This window comes from Desmodus rotundus, chromosome 4, assembly GCF_022682495.2.
Source record: "Desmodus rotundus isolate HL8 chromosome 4, HLdesRot8A.1, whole genome shotgun sequence".
Lineage (NCBI taxonomy): Eukaryota > Metazoa > Chordata > Mammalia > Chiroptera > Phyllostomidae > Desmodus > Desmodus rotundus.
In genome coordinates, this window is record NC_071390.1 from 24,995,683 (window position 1) to 25,009,547 (window position 13,865).

A 13,865-nucleotide genomic window follows, 5' to 3' on the forward strand; every position below is an offset into this window, starting at 1 on the left:
AGGCTTCACTGAAGATAGTAAGCTTCAGTATTTACGAAATTTGACACAATGCTCTTCTCCAGTACTACCCAATCATCGGAAGTTTTCATTGTACACATGCAGCAAGCCTTTTACAGCTTGGGTAGGCCTGTTTGATCATGATCTAAACAAACTAAAGCGTGGAAAAAAGTCCATCTCGGTTTATCTAAACTGATCTGAACAATCTAAATGGAACAATTTTTAATAGAAAAGACAGAGTAGCAACTATCCATACAAGCCTATTTTGGTGACAGAGCATGTTAGAGAAGCTGGTTGAGGCTTTAACAACCAAGCCTCTTTCGGAGAGTGGCCCAATGGAAATGTTGAATACACACTGTGTTAGGATGGAGCAAGGTTATAGGCACCAAGGTAAAGCCAATGTACCCATCTCAGGCTTCACTTGGGAAAGGCAAACATTATCAGTTACACATAGTGCAGCTCTCACTTTTGAGCCTGACATGGCAGAGGCAGGAGTGATACTACAAGCACGAACTACAGGTATGGTGCTAACCAATCAGAACGGACACCCACTCTAAACATGTAATCCACACGAACATCAGCTCCGGGCGCAGGGCGTGCGGGCCCGCTATGAGATACTGAAGCTGCTTCCTCCAACTGCAAGTTTGCTGTGACCTTCACATAACGCTGTGCTCTTTTGACCTTTCTGAGTCCAATGCCGAAGTAGTTTGCAGGATACTCATAGAAACCCTGGGCCACACTGAACTATGTGGCCTGTGCTGATCACCCAGCTCATGAACCCCCTAGCACTACACACAGGGAAGAAAAAATTTTTACTGTGGAACTGGGGTTGGGAGACATTTGTGGCTGGTAGCCAGAGGCAAATGCACCCAAATGCACATGCACACGCACACTCAAACCTTTCTGTTACTGGAAATAACATTTTGGCTTTCTCTGAATACAAAAGTACTTAGGGCAAAAGAGAAAAGTAGAATAGTCACTCTTATCCTAATTGGCAAATCATAGCTACAGCAGGTGGGGGCGGGGGCAACAAAACCCTGTTAGGATGCTAGCAAGCTTCAAAGGCCAAAAAAAAAAAAAAAAAGCAAAAATGAAAAGCATGGTAAGAACAAGTAATGCAAATAATTTTTAGAGTTCATAAACCAAACTTCACACACCTTTTGTCTCATGGGCACATAATTTAGAATCCATTTTTTTCCAGTGAGAAAAATAAAAATTAAGAGGAGTAACCAACAATGAATATGAGTTTTTAAAAAGGGGTAACAGAAATACTAACCTTTCACAACAATTATAAATGCCCTCTGCATTCTCCACATACCATAAAAATGATTTGGTTTAGCTTTCAAATATCATTTAAACAAACAAACGAGACAGAGAGGGAAGTTCACTGCTGGGGCGGCAAAGAGGAGCATCTGCCCAGGCACAGACGCTGCAGGGAGCGGCTGGAAAGCTGCTGTTATGTGCATGACGGCGGTCTCTCGGCTACAGTACAAGTGCTTGTGCATCAAGTATAAAATACAAGCCTTTAATCACATAGATCAGCTTTTTAGCTTTTGTAAATTTTAAACACAAAAAAGGATAAATAAGGCACTGTACTTTTAAAAACTAAAACTGCTTGGTTCCAAGTTTAAAACCCAAGGAACAACCAGAATATAATATATAACTCCCTTACTCAGCCTTAGAGAAAGACTCGGCAAGTTCCCTTCTCCATCTGAGATGCATTTTCTGACATTTAAAGTGTGGTGTTCTCCATTAACTGCAGATTTGAAAGGCTTGATAAGCTTATAAAAGCGAATTTAGTTAATGCAAAATAAAGGGTTACTTCTATAGAGCAGTTTTACTCTTGGCTACCACCCTTCAATCACTTTGCATCCAGCCGCCTCCGCTTGCTGTGGGAAGAGTCCAGCTTTGCCTTCAGCTTTCGTTTCCTCTGGGCTGCACTGTTCTCTGTGGTTTTTGTCGAGGGTCTGGCCCGAGCCTTTCCACTGCTCTGTTTCCTGTTTGTGGCTTTCTGTGGCCTTGAAGAGGATTCACTTGCCCCTTTTTGCTTTGCAGGTTTTGTCACTGTCTCCGAGGCGGTGAGCTGGGTGGGTCTTTTGTTTGTATTCTCTTTTTCTTTCCTGGAGGGAGGACAGTTCTTCCCAGCGGACTTTCTAAGATTCTTTAATTTATTCTCTTTCAAAGATGTCTTTTTGGTCAGTTGGCTGACTCTGTCCCTTGCAGGTGGCTTCTTGGCAGCAGGGGTTTTGGCGGCTCCATCAATATGCTTTTCTTTGCTGACTTTCATCGCAGGTCCCTTGTCTTTCCTGTCCTGAGTGCTGCTACCTTCGGTCCTCTTGCGCTTATTCTGAACTTCCGCTTTTGCCAAGACCTCAGATGTCTGCTTCCCTTTCCTCCCCTTCGTTCCTTCAGTACTCTTGGGCTTAATGGGAAACCCATTGGCATCCACTTGCGCGGCAAACTTGGGAGACATCAGAGGGTTGATGCACACACTTTTACAACTCTGTTTACCTTCCACAGCCGGACCAACTGGGCTTTCCTTTTTCTCGTTCTTGATCAAGCGTTGCTGGGCTCTGAGCTTTCCTCGAATATTGGAATATTTTCTAAGGATCCGGGTACTGGCTGGAGTAGGTGAGCTTGTGGGAGGATGGCTATTCCTACCTTCCTTGACTTCCTCTTTGTCGTCTTCAGAACCAGGGCCAAGGCTGATGTCACTGCCATTCTCTGGCTCCGTTTGGTCAGGATTCTCCCGAAATTTAGCCCAAAGCTTCTGTGTTTTCCAGTTGTTCTTAGCAGGAGTAGCTCCAGGAAATTTCTTCAAGTGTTTTTTCAGGCGTTCAGCCTGTACTGAACTGGGGTACAGGCTGGAAGGTGAGTATTTCTGGAGAGAATGCTTGACAGGGGGAGTGTCTCCTGGAAGACGAGTATTGAGCTTCTTCACGATTACCAGGGACCGGGTTTCAGTTGTCTCCAAGAACCATTTACAAACGTTGGATAGTTTGAAGTTTGTCATAAACAGCATCTGAACAGGAGAAAACTTCTGAGCCTCCAGTGATCCCCTACATTTCCGTGACCTTTTCTTGCTTTTCCAAATCTCCTTCAGTTTGTCTGACTTGTTCCTTGCTCTTGGTGTTGGCTGGCCTTCTTTCTCCAACTGGATCCAGCCCTTCTGAACTTTCATGTATTGGGCATTGAAGTTGGCGATAAGCTCCTGGTTTTCCTCCTCAGCACACCATTCCACAAACTTCGGCTGGTCGTCGACCACTGTTTCCACATCGTCCTCTTCTGAAGGATCTCCACTCTCTGAAGCTTCATTGTCCTTCAGTGCTGGGTTTTCTTGTGCTGCTTCCTTTTCTGAAGTCACTTTTGTAGTATCCAAGGGGTCCAGAGAATGAGCATGTCTTAGGTTGTAGGTCAAAGAGGTCTGTCTCGTGAGCCTTGGTGCCCATTTTGGGGGTCCAGCAGCATCACCACTTCCACTACTTGACAACCCAAGTGCACTGGATGGCACATCGCTATGATCATCTCTTTGCTGGGTGTCTGCACTGTCCACCTCGTTTACAACCTCCTCCACATCTTGTGCAGGAGTAGGTCCTGTGTTCTCTTCTGGTTGCTCTGAGAAAGTACACGGGACACTTTCTAAGGGGTCATGAGCATCATTCTCACCTGACTTAGACTGGACATAGATTTCCAGTCTCTCTCCAGGCAGGGGCTGGCCAACTGTAGTTATAGGATCGCTGCTGGGGGAAATATCTTCTTCGTCTCCTGGAACCTCTTTTGCCAGCATGTTTCTAAAAGTCTGCCTGGTGATGATCCCACCTCCTTCATTCTCCCACTCAGCATCCTTCTCAGAGGGATTTTCATTGACATCTGGGTGTTCGGCATCCTCCAGAGCTTTTGGATGGAGACCCTCGGTCAGAAAGCCCTCAGGTGTTGTTCCACTGGGGTACCCTTCTTTTTTAGAACGCTTTATACCAGGAGTTTTAGAAACCTTGACTTCAGGGCAAGCAGAGGAAGAATCTGAAAGTTGACTTCTTAGGCACCTATCAGAGGCCTCAGGGAATTTTTTACTTTTCTTCTTCTTGTCTGAGTTTTCCTCAGGTGAGTCAATGTTTTGTTCACATAGATCTTTTTCTGAAGGATGTTTTGTATCACTGCCCTCTTCCTCTGATTTTCCTGTATCACCTGCTGTCTCACTCTCCTCAATCTCACTGGGGTTTTCTTTAGTAAAAGTGCTGCTTTCCTTTGAGGGCGGGTCAGTATCTAGCTCCTGAGTGTCCTCAGTCTTGGCCTCGGTACTGATGATTTGCTCATCCTCAGCCTCTCCCAGGCTCCCGGGAGGCTCCAAGCACACTGGGGGACTTTGATTTTCTGAGCACAGAGGACTTTCCGCTCTGCTGACTGTTTCAGGAGAAGAACGAGGCCTAGAAACAACATCCTCATTGCCTTCCTCAGAAATGCTCTCAGTAAAGGGAACTGGGTGACAGTCTTCGGGTTCATTCATCTCCTTTGTATCCAACAGTTCAACTGGTTGTTGGTCGTGTTCAGGGGAAGAAATCCCACTTGCTGGGGGAACTGAGACCATGGAAATGTCTGTGGGCATGTCCTCTTCAGGAAAGTGAGCAGGGAGAGGCCATGCCAGGTTGGAGGCTGTCGTTTCCTCTGACCTCGGTGAGCTGCATGGATTGGGTTCATTCACTGTGGGGCAAACCTCGGGCTCTTGAGATTCCTTTTCAGATGAAGCATCTCTGTCTCCTTCCTTGAGGGAGGTTATTTCTTTACTAGGCTCTTCAGTGTTGTCTTCCCTGGGAAGCTGCACATCTGCAATAGGTCTTGGGGCTGAAATTACAAGGGTCTGCTTGGGCGTGACCACTGCCTCCAATGCCGCGGTCGAGCAGCTTGCTTTTTCCTGGGATTGTAAATTTCTGGCCAGCGTGCGAACAGTTGGCAGCTCACAACAATCCCCATTAAAAAAGTATCCTCGAGTACTCTTTCTAGCTGTTTTCCGAGAAGACAATATTGATCGTTGATTCTCAAAGTGGCATTCTGTTATTGGCTGACTGATATAAACGACATCACACTGGTTATCATAATCATTTATCCGTAGCCCTGATGCCCTTTTACCCTTCCGTGCTGTCTTGATGGAGGCTGGTAACATCTTGGTTCGTGAATGTCCATTAGATGCTTTGTGCACAGGTGGTATGGGGCTGGCAGCTAACCACCCGTCTTTGGAATGATCAAACGGGCCCTTATCACTGGGATGCAAATGGTGACCCACCTTGTTTCTTCCTAGTGAGTGAAGATGGTTCTCTTGCTTTGGCCTTGAATCTTGTTCACTTGTCTCTGAATCCTGGTGCAAAGGTGTTTTTGAACTACACTGTAAAGTATTCTCTTTATCAGCAGTTCTAGATGAATTCTCCGTAAACCCTGAGTCCCAAGCCTCTTGTGATAAAGCTTTGAATGAATTTCTTTGAGAAACAATACAGCTGCTGTTCTCCTCACTATTCTCAGCTGCTGTGGTTACTGCAATTAGGCTTTCTACTAAAGCTGAACTCTGCACATGGTCTTTACCATCCTCACATAGTTTCACATTTGTGTCTTGCTCCTGTCCAGTGGTTTGCCCCTCCAAGCTCTTGGAGATGTGATGGAAGTTGAACGGGGAAGAATTAGATGTACTGAGGTATCCCAGAGTGGCACTATCCATTGAACTCCCGGAATCAGGTTTAGTGGTTGGAAGTTCAGAGGAATCTTTCTGGACAACAGTCAAGGCATTCTCTCTTCTAGCTACAGAGTTTGTCTCGGGAGGAGACTCTTTCAGGGCCTTCTCTGCAAAGCACAGAGGGCTGTGAGAGTCTGATGAGTCTGCTCTCAAGTCTGCAGAAGGAGGAGACTTCATATCGAGACACAAAACATCGTTTTCCTTATGTTTGGTGCTTAGCTGGGCACAGCCAGCACTGCAAGTGGATGCATCCATTGCTCCAGAATCAGAAGGTCGCAGGTCCTCGGTGCCCGGCTGGGATTCAGTGTACAGATCGTTCAGAACACGAATAAACTGCTTCTGATGATGAGTGCACAGTTTGACCATAAACTTCTCCAGGGGGGACTTCGACTGATTGTTAGAATCTACTGCTATTGCCTCTGTTGAGTTCTCACTAGACAGACAAAGAGAAAGAAGGAAATTAGTATGGTCATTTTCCAAAGAATCAATTTTACATTATGAAATTCACCTAATGTTACTCATGTTGTAAAGAGAGTGAACACTCTGGCCAAAACTGCTTCTAAATGCCCATATACTTCTGATTCAATAAATGAGTATTTACCTAATTAAAATATAATGCTGTTCTTCTATTCTCAATTTTAGTGACAACATCCTTCATATTTTTAAGTGATCACTCACAAATAATTTTTATCTTCTAAAGAAATATTGAAAATAAATTTTTTTTCAAAAAATAAAATTGTGCCTACATTAACTCCAGTTGCTCAACATAACACTTTTGTTTTAGGCCTGGGTATTCCTGTTCAGTAATTATTGGTTTATAAGTCTATAACACTGATAAAAATTCAGACACATTATATTATAAATCTTGGTTTAGAAATACTTAAGAGAAATTATAGTTTTAATATGGTTTTTCAACATGACCAACTGGCCAGACTTTTTAATTCTGCAAATAACAATGCAGGAATCCTTCTACCCCTTTCCTGGCATGTGGAGGAAGAGAGATCAATAACTTCACATTTCAGACACTGAAAAATGGAATGACAAGCAGTTTCTGATTCCTAGCCTCTAAGTGAGGAAACAAGTAGGAAATGACACTGTAAACTGTAAGGCTCTGTCAGCGCAAGGTGGTACTATCCCTCAGTCAGCCCCACCGTGGCATTCTCTTAGACCTTCAATAAACACTTTCTAATAATCCACAGGAAGTCTTTCTATTGTACATTAAAGAACCCCTCTCGACCATTTCTGTAAGCGATCCAGGACAACTCTTAGAGTTTAAGCTTAGACAGTGGAGGCAGCAGGAAAGGATGGCACAAGGTTCAAAACAGGGTAAAGGCAATTCCTGGTTAGACAGTCGAGTGTTTTCAAGAGCTGCTCTGTGTTTCTGGATGTCTGGTCTTACTAAGCCCATGCACTGGAGTGGCCCAATGTTCTGGAGTTCTATACAATTTCTCACTCTCTCTGGATTGTATTTCCTCAGGATCCTATTATCTGACGCTTCGTTTAACAGGGCAGGGTGCTGAGAGCAGCTTAATAAATGTGCTGAACAGATGGTGTTTGATAATATCTTCCAGCTAATTCTTTTCTTCAACCTGTGACTTTATCTCCCAGCCATGAGGCACCTTATAGGAAGGTTAGCCTAGGTAGCCTACATCAGCCTCTTACCCCGACCCCAACTCTCCTCTGGCCTCTGAAGCAGTGGGGTTTGAGTGGAAAGGGCAAAGAACGTGGAATCTAAAAATCCTATATTCTACTTCTGGCTCTGACATTTACTATCCACAAAATCTGAGACAAATTATTTAACCTTTCTGAACCTTGGTTTCCTCATCTGTAAGCTGGAATTGAATATCAATATTTCAAAGGATTGTTGTGAGATATTAGATAATGTACATAAAGCACAAAGCACAAAAAGCAGGCTCTCAATTTTAGTTTCTCTGTTCCTGATTCAGGGAGATTTTAAGACCAAGTGGGGAATAAAGTTGTTGAAAAGTGTCTAAATACAAAACAACATGAAATCAAGAAACTGTTACTGAAATCTGTATTTAAAGCTGCTTTGCAGACAAAAGGTTCTACCGTGTGAGCATGGCAGTTATCTCCTCCCCTCAGAACAGGGAGGTCACCGAGACACCCTTAGGTGAGGGACTGTCAAGTCATTTCCAACTAGGACTCAACGCGATGTACACAGAAGTATAACAAACTCCTCACGCAGCTGCAGACGCTGCAGTCCGAGAAGCCAGGAGGCCCCTGCTGAAGGACCCCACCCAGAGGGTACCTTGTGGCTATGTCTATAAGGTGGTACCAACAGGATGATACAGGCACACCTCGGCAATACTGCAGGTTTAGGCCACCGCAATAAAGCGAGCATTGCAATATAGCCAGTCCTAATCTTTTTGCAGGGGCCTGCCTTCAATTGGTAAAAACAAAAAAGCAAACAAGCACGCCCCCCCCTCCCGCACCCCGCCAAAAAGAGCAACATCTGTGAAGTATGCCTGTGTTTGTTACAGGACAGAGATAGCACTGTGAGACGGCGGAGAGCCGTTATCACTTATAGTTGTGTGACATTGGCCACTCTGGGTCTTAGTAGAGCACGTGCCCCATCTACCACACAGAATGACTGCAAAGAAAGACCTACAAAGTTTACACAAATCCAAGTTACTGTCATTGTCAGCTAAGTACATTAAATATGCTCCAATAAAAATTAACTTAGAGATCGGGAATGTACATTAATATTTTCTTACAATCTAAAAAATGCATTTTCTAAATTTTCCCTTCAAGTACCACACATTTAAAAACTTTTAAAGATATCTGGAGGAAGTCTTTTAAAAATTAGATCCTTCTCTGAACACAATTTATTCTATCTTAATGACTCAGGGTCATTATCATGTGCACTATTATGAGCATTGGGGTGCTTTTTATTATACTAAACTGAAATATATTGATAGTTTTGGGGGCTACTCAATTGAGTTTGTCTGCTTAACTACATCAAAGCCACAGTGGCAGTCTGTACTTTATGAAACACTTTCTTCTCACTGGCTTCCAAGCAGAAGCTGTGTTTAGGAGCCCCACTTTTCCTTCTGTAGAGTACTTCTGCTTACTGTGAGCCAGAATTAATAGGCTCTGAATGAAGGCTTGGGGAATAGTTTTGTAAGTAAAGTACATGGATTTTCTAACCACAACTTCAACTGCTCAGAGGCCTTTATTCCTCAGTTTTTGGTTCTTGGATATGTTTCTGAGATAGGTGGCTACAAATAAGTGGGACATTACTACCTTTTCTTTCTTTCTTTCTTTTTTTTACATTACTACCTTTTCAATGTATCAAAAATTTACTCTAAATGCATTTTAGCAATATACAAAAAAGACATAAAGATAGTAATGGTCTATAAGAAAGATTAACAAACATCCTGGAATCTTACTGTAGAAAAAACTGGACAGATAAATGGCTCTCCCCAACTCAAGAAGCACAGTCATCACCAAAGTCTGTGCAAACCTTTGGGACGCTGCTTCATGCCTGAAACTGCTCTGGAAGCGGGCTGCGGTGCTTGGGGTTCACGACGTTGCCTGGAGTTCATGAAATCAAGGCATGTGCCCAGTGAGAGGGCAGAGTGCTCTGAAACTGAGCAAGCACTTCTCCTACAGTGATGCTCACACAGAATTAAAAACTGAGCAGTAGTCACTCCACAGCTGATATCTACTTCCTTTATGGTTGTGAGACTTGGATCTGCTGCTGTTCCACAATTCAATAATTTAACGGGGCTTCAAAATTTTAGTTATTCTCAACTAACGGAAGGTTTTCTCTAAGGGCCATGCAACCGACCCTGAAGCAATGACTGTGGGACCATGGCTCAGTTAGTCCCCAAGGCCAGACCGGACCTTGGGGACCATGGTAAGGGGAGCTGATGTCTTCACAACCAATGCATACTAAAGCAACATTATCAGTACCCACTGAACTGTAACCTGGAACCCTGTAGTACAGCACTTGAATGCTGAAAAGCAGTACCAGAGAGGTGGGCACACAGGCTCACCAGCCTCAGGAAGCATTTATAGCAGTGGTTTGGGGGAGCTCAGGAGATGAAAAGATTAAAATTGTAACCTTGCTTGAGAGTAAGAGCCATCAACAAAGGGCTGTTTGTGTGTGTTTTTTCCTGGTAAAAAGGGTCAGGGTGATGTACTGGAAAACCACAGGTCATCAGAGCAAGCACAATGCCCTTAGCTGCCACTGAACGATCTCTACCTGGAGCGATGGTATGCTTTCCTGAACCCCTATGCCATAGTGGTTTCATCAGATTCACTGGCAAGTATAAGGGGTCTTGTATATTTATTCTATGATTTGTATCTCTTACTGACTCAATTGGTCTTGTATTTGTCTTGCCTTTGTCTTAGCTTTTCAAGCAGACGTAAGCTATTTGCAGGTACGTAGGGACTGCATTTCATGTTTTTGTTTTTTTCTTAGCAAGGAAGAGGGGAGGGAAAGGGAGCATCAGGGATGCCTCTGGTGTTCTTCTTGGGCAGCACCATTTAGGGAGATAGGGACACAGGCGATGAAGCTGGCGGCTGCTGACTGCCAGGGTGTGCCTGTCTGATGCGGTCTGCTCCGTACACACTGAGCTAAGGTGTTTATGAGACTGAATCTGAGATGTCTGGTTGGCAACTGCACACACAGGCACGAGCCCACCAGCAGCTTCACTTGGGTCTGAGAACCTTTACATTAACACTAACCTTTGTCCAGGTGTCATTAGATGGCCCCGTTGTAATAGCTAACTTTACAACTATAGTAATAAAATCACTTTTGACTGTGCCTCTAAATTATCCAGCTTTCTACTTTGTTTTTCTCCAGAAATTTTCTCAATAGGACTTAAGTTTAGATAAATTTTAATTTTGTATCATTTGAATATATAATTTAAAAAATTAACCTCAACTTTCTGAAGTTTAATTCTATTACAATTTTTTCATGTTTTAAAAATAATTAAAAACTGGGCGCTAGCCAGTTTTGCCTAGGTTTTAAAGTGCCAGTCTTTACCTTTGCTTCTAGTTACTCAATTTTTCCAATAGCTTTAGGCCTTCAGTAGAGCCTAAACTTATAGTTTACCCTGATTTAGACTGCTCTCAGGCAGTAAGTAGGGCAACCAGAGGTTGCGAGTTTCTGTCCGGCAGACCATTTGCTGACTCGACCAAAGGGGAAGTACTGTTCTGGTTCAGTCATCCAGTCAGTACCACAGTGCGTCCCTCACGTCTGACTATGTCAGATCTTTACCAGACCAATAGTTTATCGCAGATTTTGAAATCGCTTGTTTGATTTCATGTTTCTTCCACTCAACAACAGGACTCACTGTAATAGTTCAGTGAACTACTTATCAGTTAGAACTCCTTCACCACCACTTATGAGCAGTAAGATTCTAGGGACTGGTAAGTGAAAGAAAGGGCTGTAGGAAGAGGGAAACTTGATTTCTAACTACCTGGACAAGTTTTGAGTTTCTTTCCCTGGTGAGTAATGGCCTATATGACCTTAAATGCCTAGTTCTTAAGGGTGCAGTAAAAGGATAAGATAATATTCATAAGAACTCTGAAAGACAGTTTATGAATGATGTTTCACAACCCTACCTTTAATGATCTACTCAGTGATGGTTTTTTTCTAGAGCAGAGGTTAGACACAGCAGAACCCACCTACTTTGTCAATACCGTGATACCCCCGAGCAAAGCATTCCTGGGGTTAATATAAGTGGTGGATGGTCAACGCTTATGTTATTTTATGGCAAAAGACAGATCAAATAGAGATGTGGCAGAGAGTGGAAATGACAATTTGAAGTCTAGAATTTAGGGTTGATGGATTCAGGCAGTCTATCTGTTCTCTACCAGTACAACTGTTTGATGGCAAATTCAACATCACTGATAACCAAAATATATTCCTCTTGACTGAAAAAGATCATTAGAGACTGTGAATGATGTTTGGATGGGAGCCAATCTCAATAGCAGGAAAATCGATCACAGGAAAGCAGAAGGGGAGAAAAAGCTAGAGAACACGTTAGACAGAGTAGACCAAACAGTCAAGAGCTGTAAATTAATTTGGCTTCATTCTTCTCTTCAAGCACAACAAAACATGAAAATGTATCATCAGTCCCCTTTAATGCAGTAAGAGGGTTTGTGTGTGTGTGTGTGTTGTTTTACCAAACAGTAATGTGAAATTATGTTCCCTAAATCCTTACTTCTAATCCTTTTAAGTAAGCACCAAATATGTAAGTATATTCAAAGGCCTGGATAGGTCTGCTGACAAGTCTTTGCTCTGTACTGGGAAATGCATCCACCCTTGACTACTTCACATCTGTGTATCTCCATACCTAGATTCAGGAATATTCCAAGAGCTGTGACAAAATTTTGTCCCTGTGTGTATACATTTATGTGTGTGTATAGATGTGTTGTGGACACCGTGGGCATGGGTTGTGAAGATTTCTTTTTTCACTCTTTAAAAAGCCATGCATAGTTGTACCTCTAACCTACTTGAACAATCAAGTTTTCTTTCCATGAGACTGAACTAGAAGAAATAGTAAAAGGGTAGGCAAAGGTAACAGAGAAAAGAGAGAAATAAAGTCTGTAATATCACAGAATAGAAAGTGACCTCTTAAAATCAGGCAGTTCAATACCCGGTTTCTAGGTGGCTGACGACCAAATTATGTAAATTTGAATTTGGACAGGGTTCAACAGAATCATTGCTCCCCAGAGATCAGAATCATGGGAGATGAGGTGTGTGGGAGGGGGAGGGCGTGTCAAATGTATGAGTAGCTCTTCACCTTGAGAGTCCCAGCCTCAGTGCGCCACCAAGGCTGTTGACAACATGGCCTCTTGGTGGAAGTAATAGTTAAGAACTACTGACTTAAAACAGAAGACATGCAGTCTCTTTGCAATGCTTTCAAAGTTTACTGTGTTCTTAACCCAGTTCACTCAAAGCAGGGCAAAATGAAGGCTCAAAAATGATCAATAGTCTAAAATGCGGGAAAGGAGAGGTGCCTCTGAGGGCGCCGACTGGGCGTGCAGCTGCAGCTTGCTAGCTTGCCTGTATCTCAGGGCCTTGTATCCCTGATATAAGGCTGGTGTTATTCACAGCGGACCTAAATATGACAGGAGCAGTTTAAGGCCAACTTCTCTCCAATTTAACCAGATTGCCAAGGTTATTAAATTACAATAAAAACATAACTATCAAGATTCTCATGTCCACTCTTTTAACGTATTTTTACCCTATAGGCAAATATGCCCAGGAAGCCAAACTATATTAGTCACTTGGTGAGCAGGAAATCAGAGCATCTCCTCACTAAAAACGTAATGAACTTACAAAACAGACTCTCTGACAAACTACTTTGGAAAGGTTTTTCCTCCCCCCACCAAATTAATTTTTTGTTTCTTTCATCCCAGGTAGGAATATACACACAAGACCAAATACATTACATTTGGAGTTAATTTAAACATATGGGGAGGGGGGAGGTTCAGAGGCTATGAAAGACATGCATTTTGGACTAGACGGCATACATTCTAAAAATGACAGTTCTTGGAAGTGGGGGCTGGGGTGGAAATATCCCTGTGATATAACTAAATACCGATGTGGTGAGAGCACAAACCTCAATTGTTAATCTAATGAGTACTGTAATGAAGAATTCTTAGAAAACACTGAAAGAGACCTTAAGAAATAATTCAAGAAAAGAAGGGACAGACCTCTTCCTGGGGCCCATTTGAACTGAAAAAGGGTATCTGTCACTACTAGCCTCCTGAATTAGCACAGTCAGATTAAAGAGAGATCTGGATGTTAAAGGAATATAACTGACATTTTATAAGGTCAGGCTTACATGAAAGCTTGTGATAAGCCTGTGAGATTGACTTTTTTCTTTTTTTTGTATTTGCCAGGTAGGGGATTAAAATCTATGTCACTCTTTGGGGGAAATCTCCCTTGAATTACCAATTTAAATGACCAGGACCATGATGGACTAAAATAATACTGCTGCTGAAGCAGAACACAGAGGTGCTCATTCCCCAAGTGAGAGGAAAGGGCACCATATCACGATGCTCTTTGAAAGAGGTGCAGGGAAAGAAACATTTGTCAGGGCCCCGCAGAGGCCAAGGGACTGCACAGCCTCCCTGGAGCGGGACTAAGAGAAGTCAGAGGCCAGAC

The 13,865-nt window shown here is 43.1% G+C and overlaps 1 protein-coding gene across 21 annotated transcripts in view; it reads right to left on the reverse strand.

The window, feature by feature from the left end:
* Nucleotides 1-1,243: 1,243 nt before the first annotated feature.
* Nucleotides 1,244-13,865, reverse strand: part of LCOR (ligand dependent nuclear receptor corepressor) — a 124,991-nt gene continuing 112,369 nt past the window's right edge. For all 21 annotated transcript variants that reach the window (XM_053922240.1, XM_053922239.1, XM_053922231.1 and 18 more), the window contains one exon: nt 1,244-6,149. In XM_053922240.1, the coding sequence (XP_053778215.1) occupies nt 1,859-6,149 (4,291 nt within the window). In that variant the 3' untranslated portion in view covers nt 1,244-1,858. The remainder of the gene's footprint in view (nt 6,150-13,865) is intronic.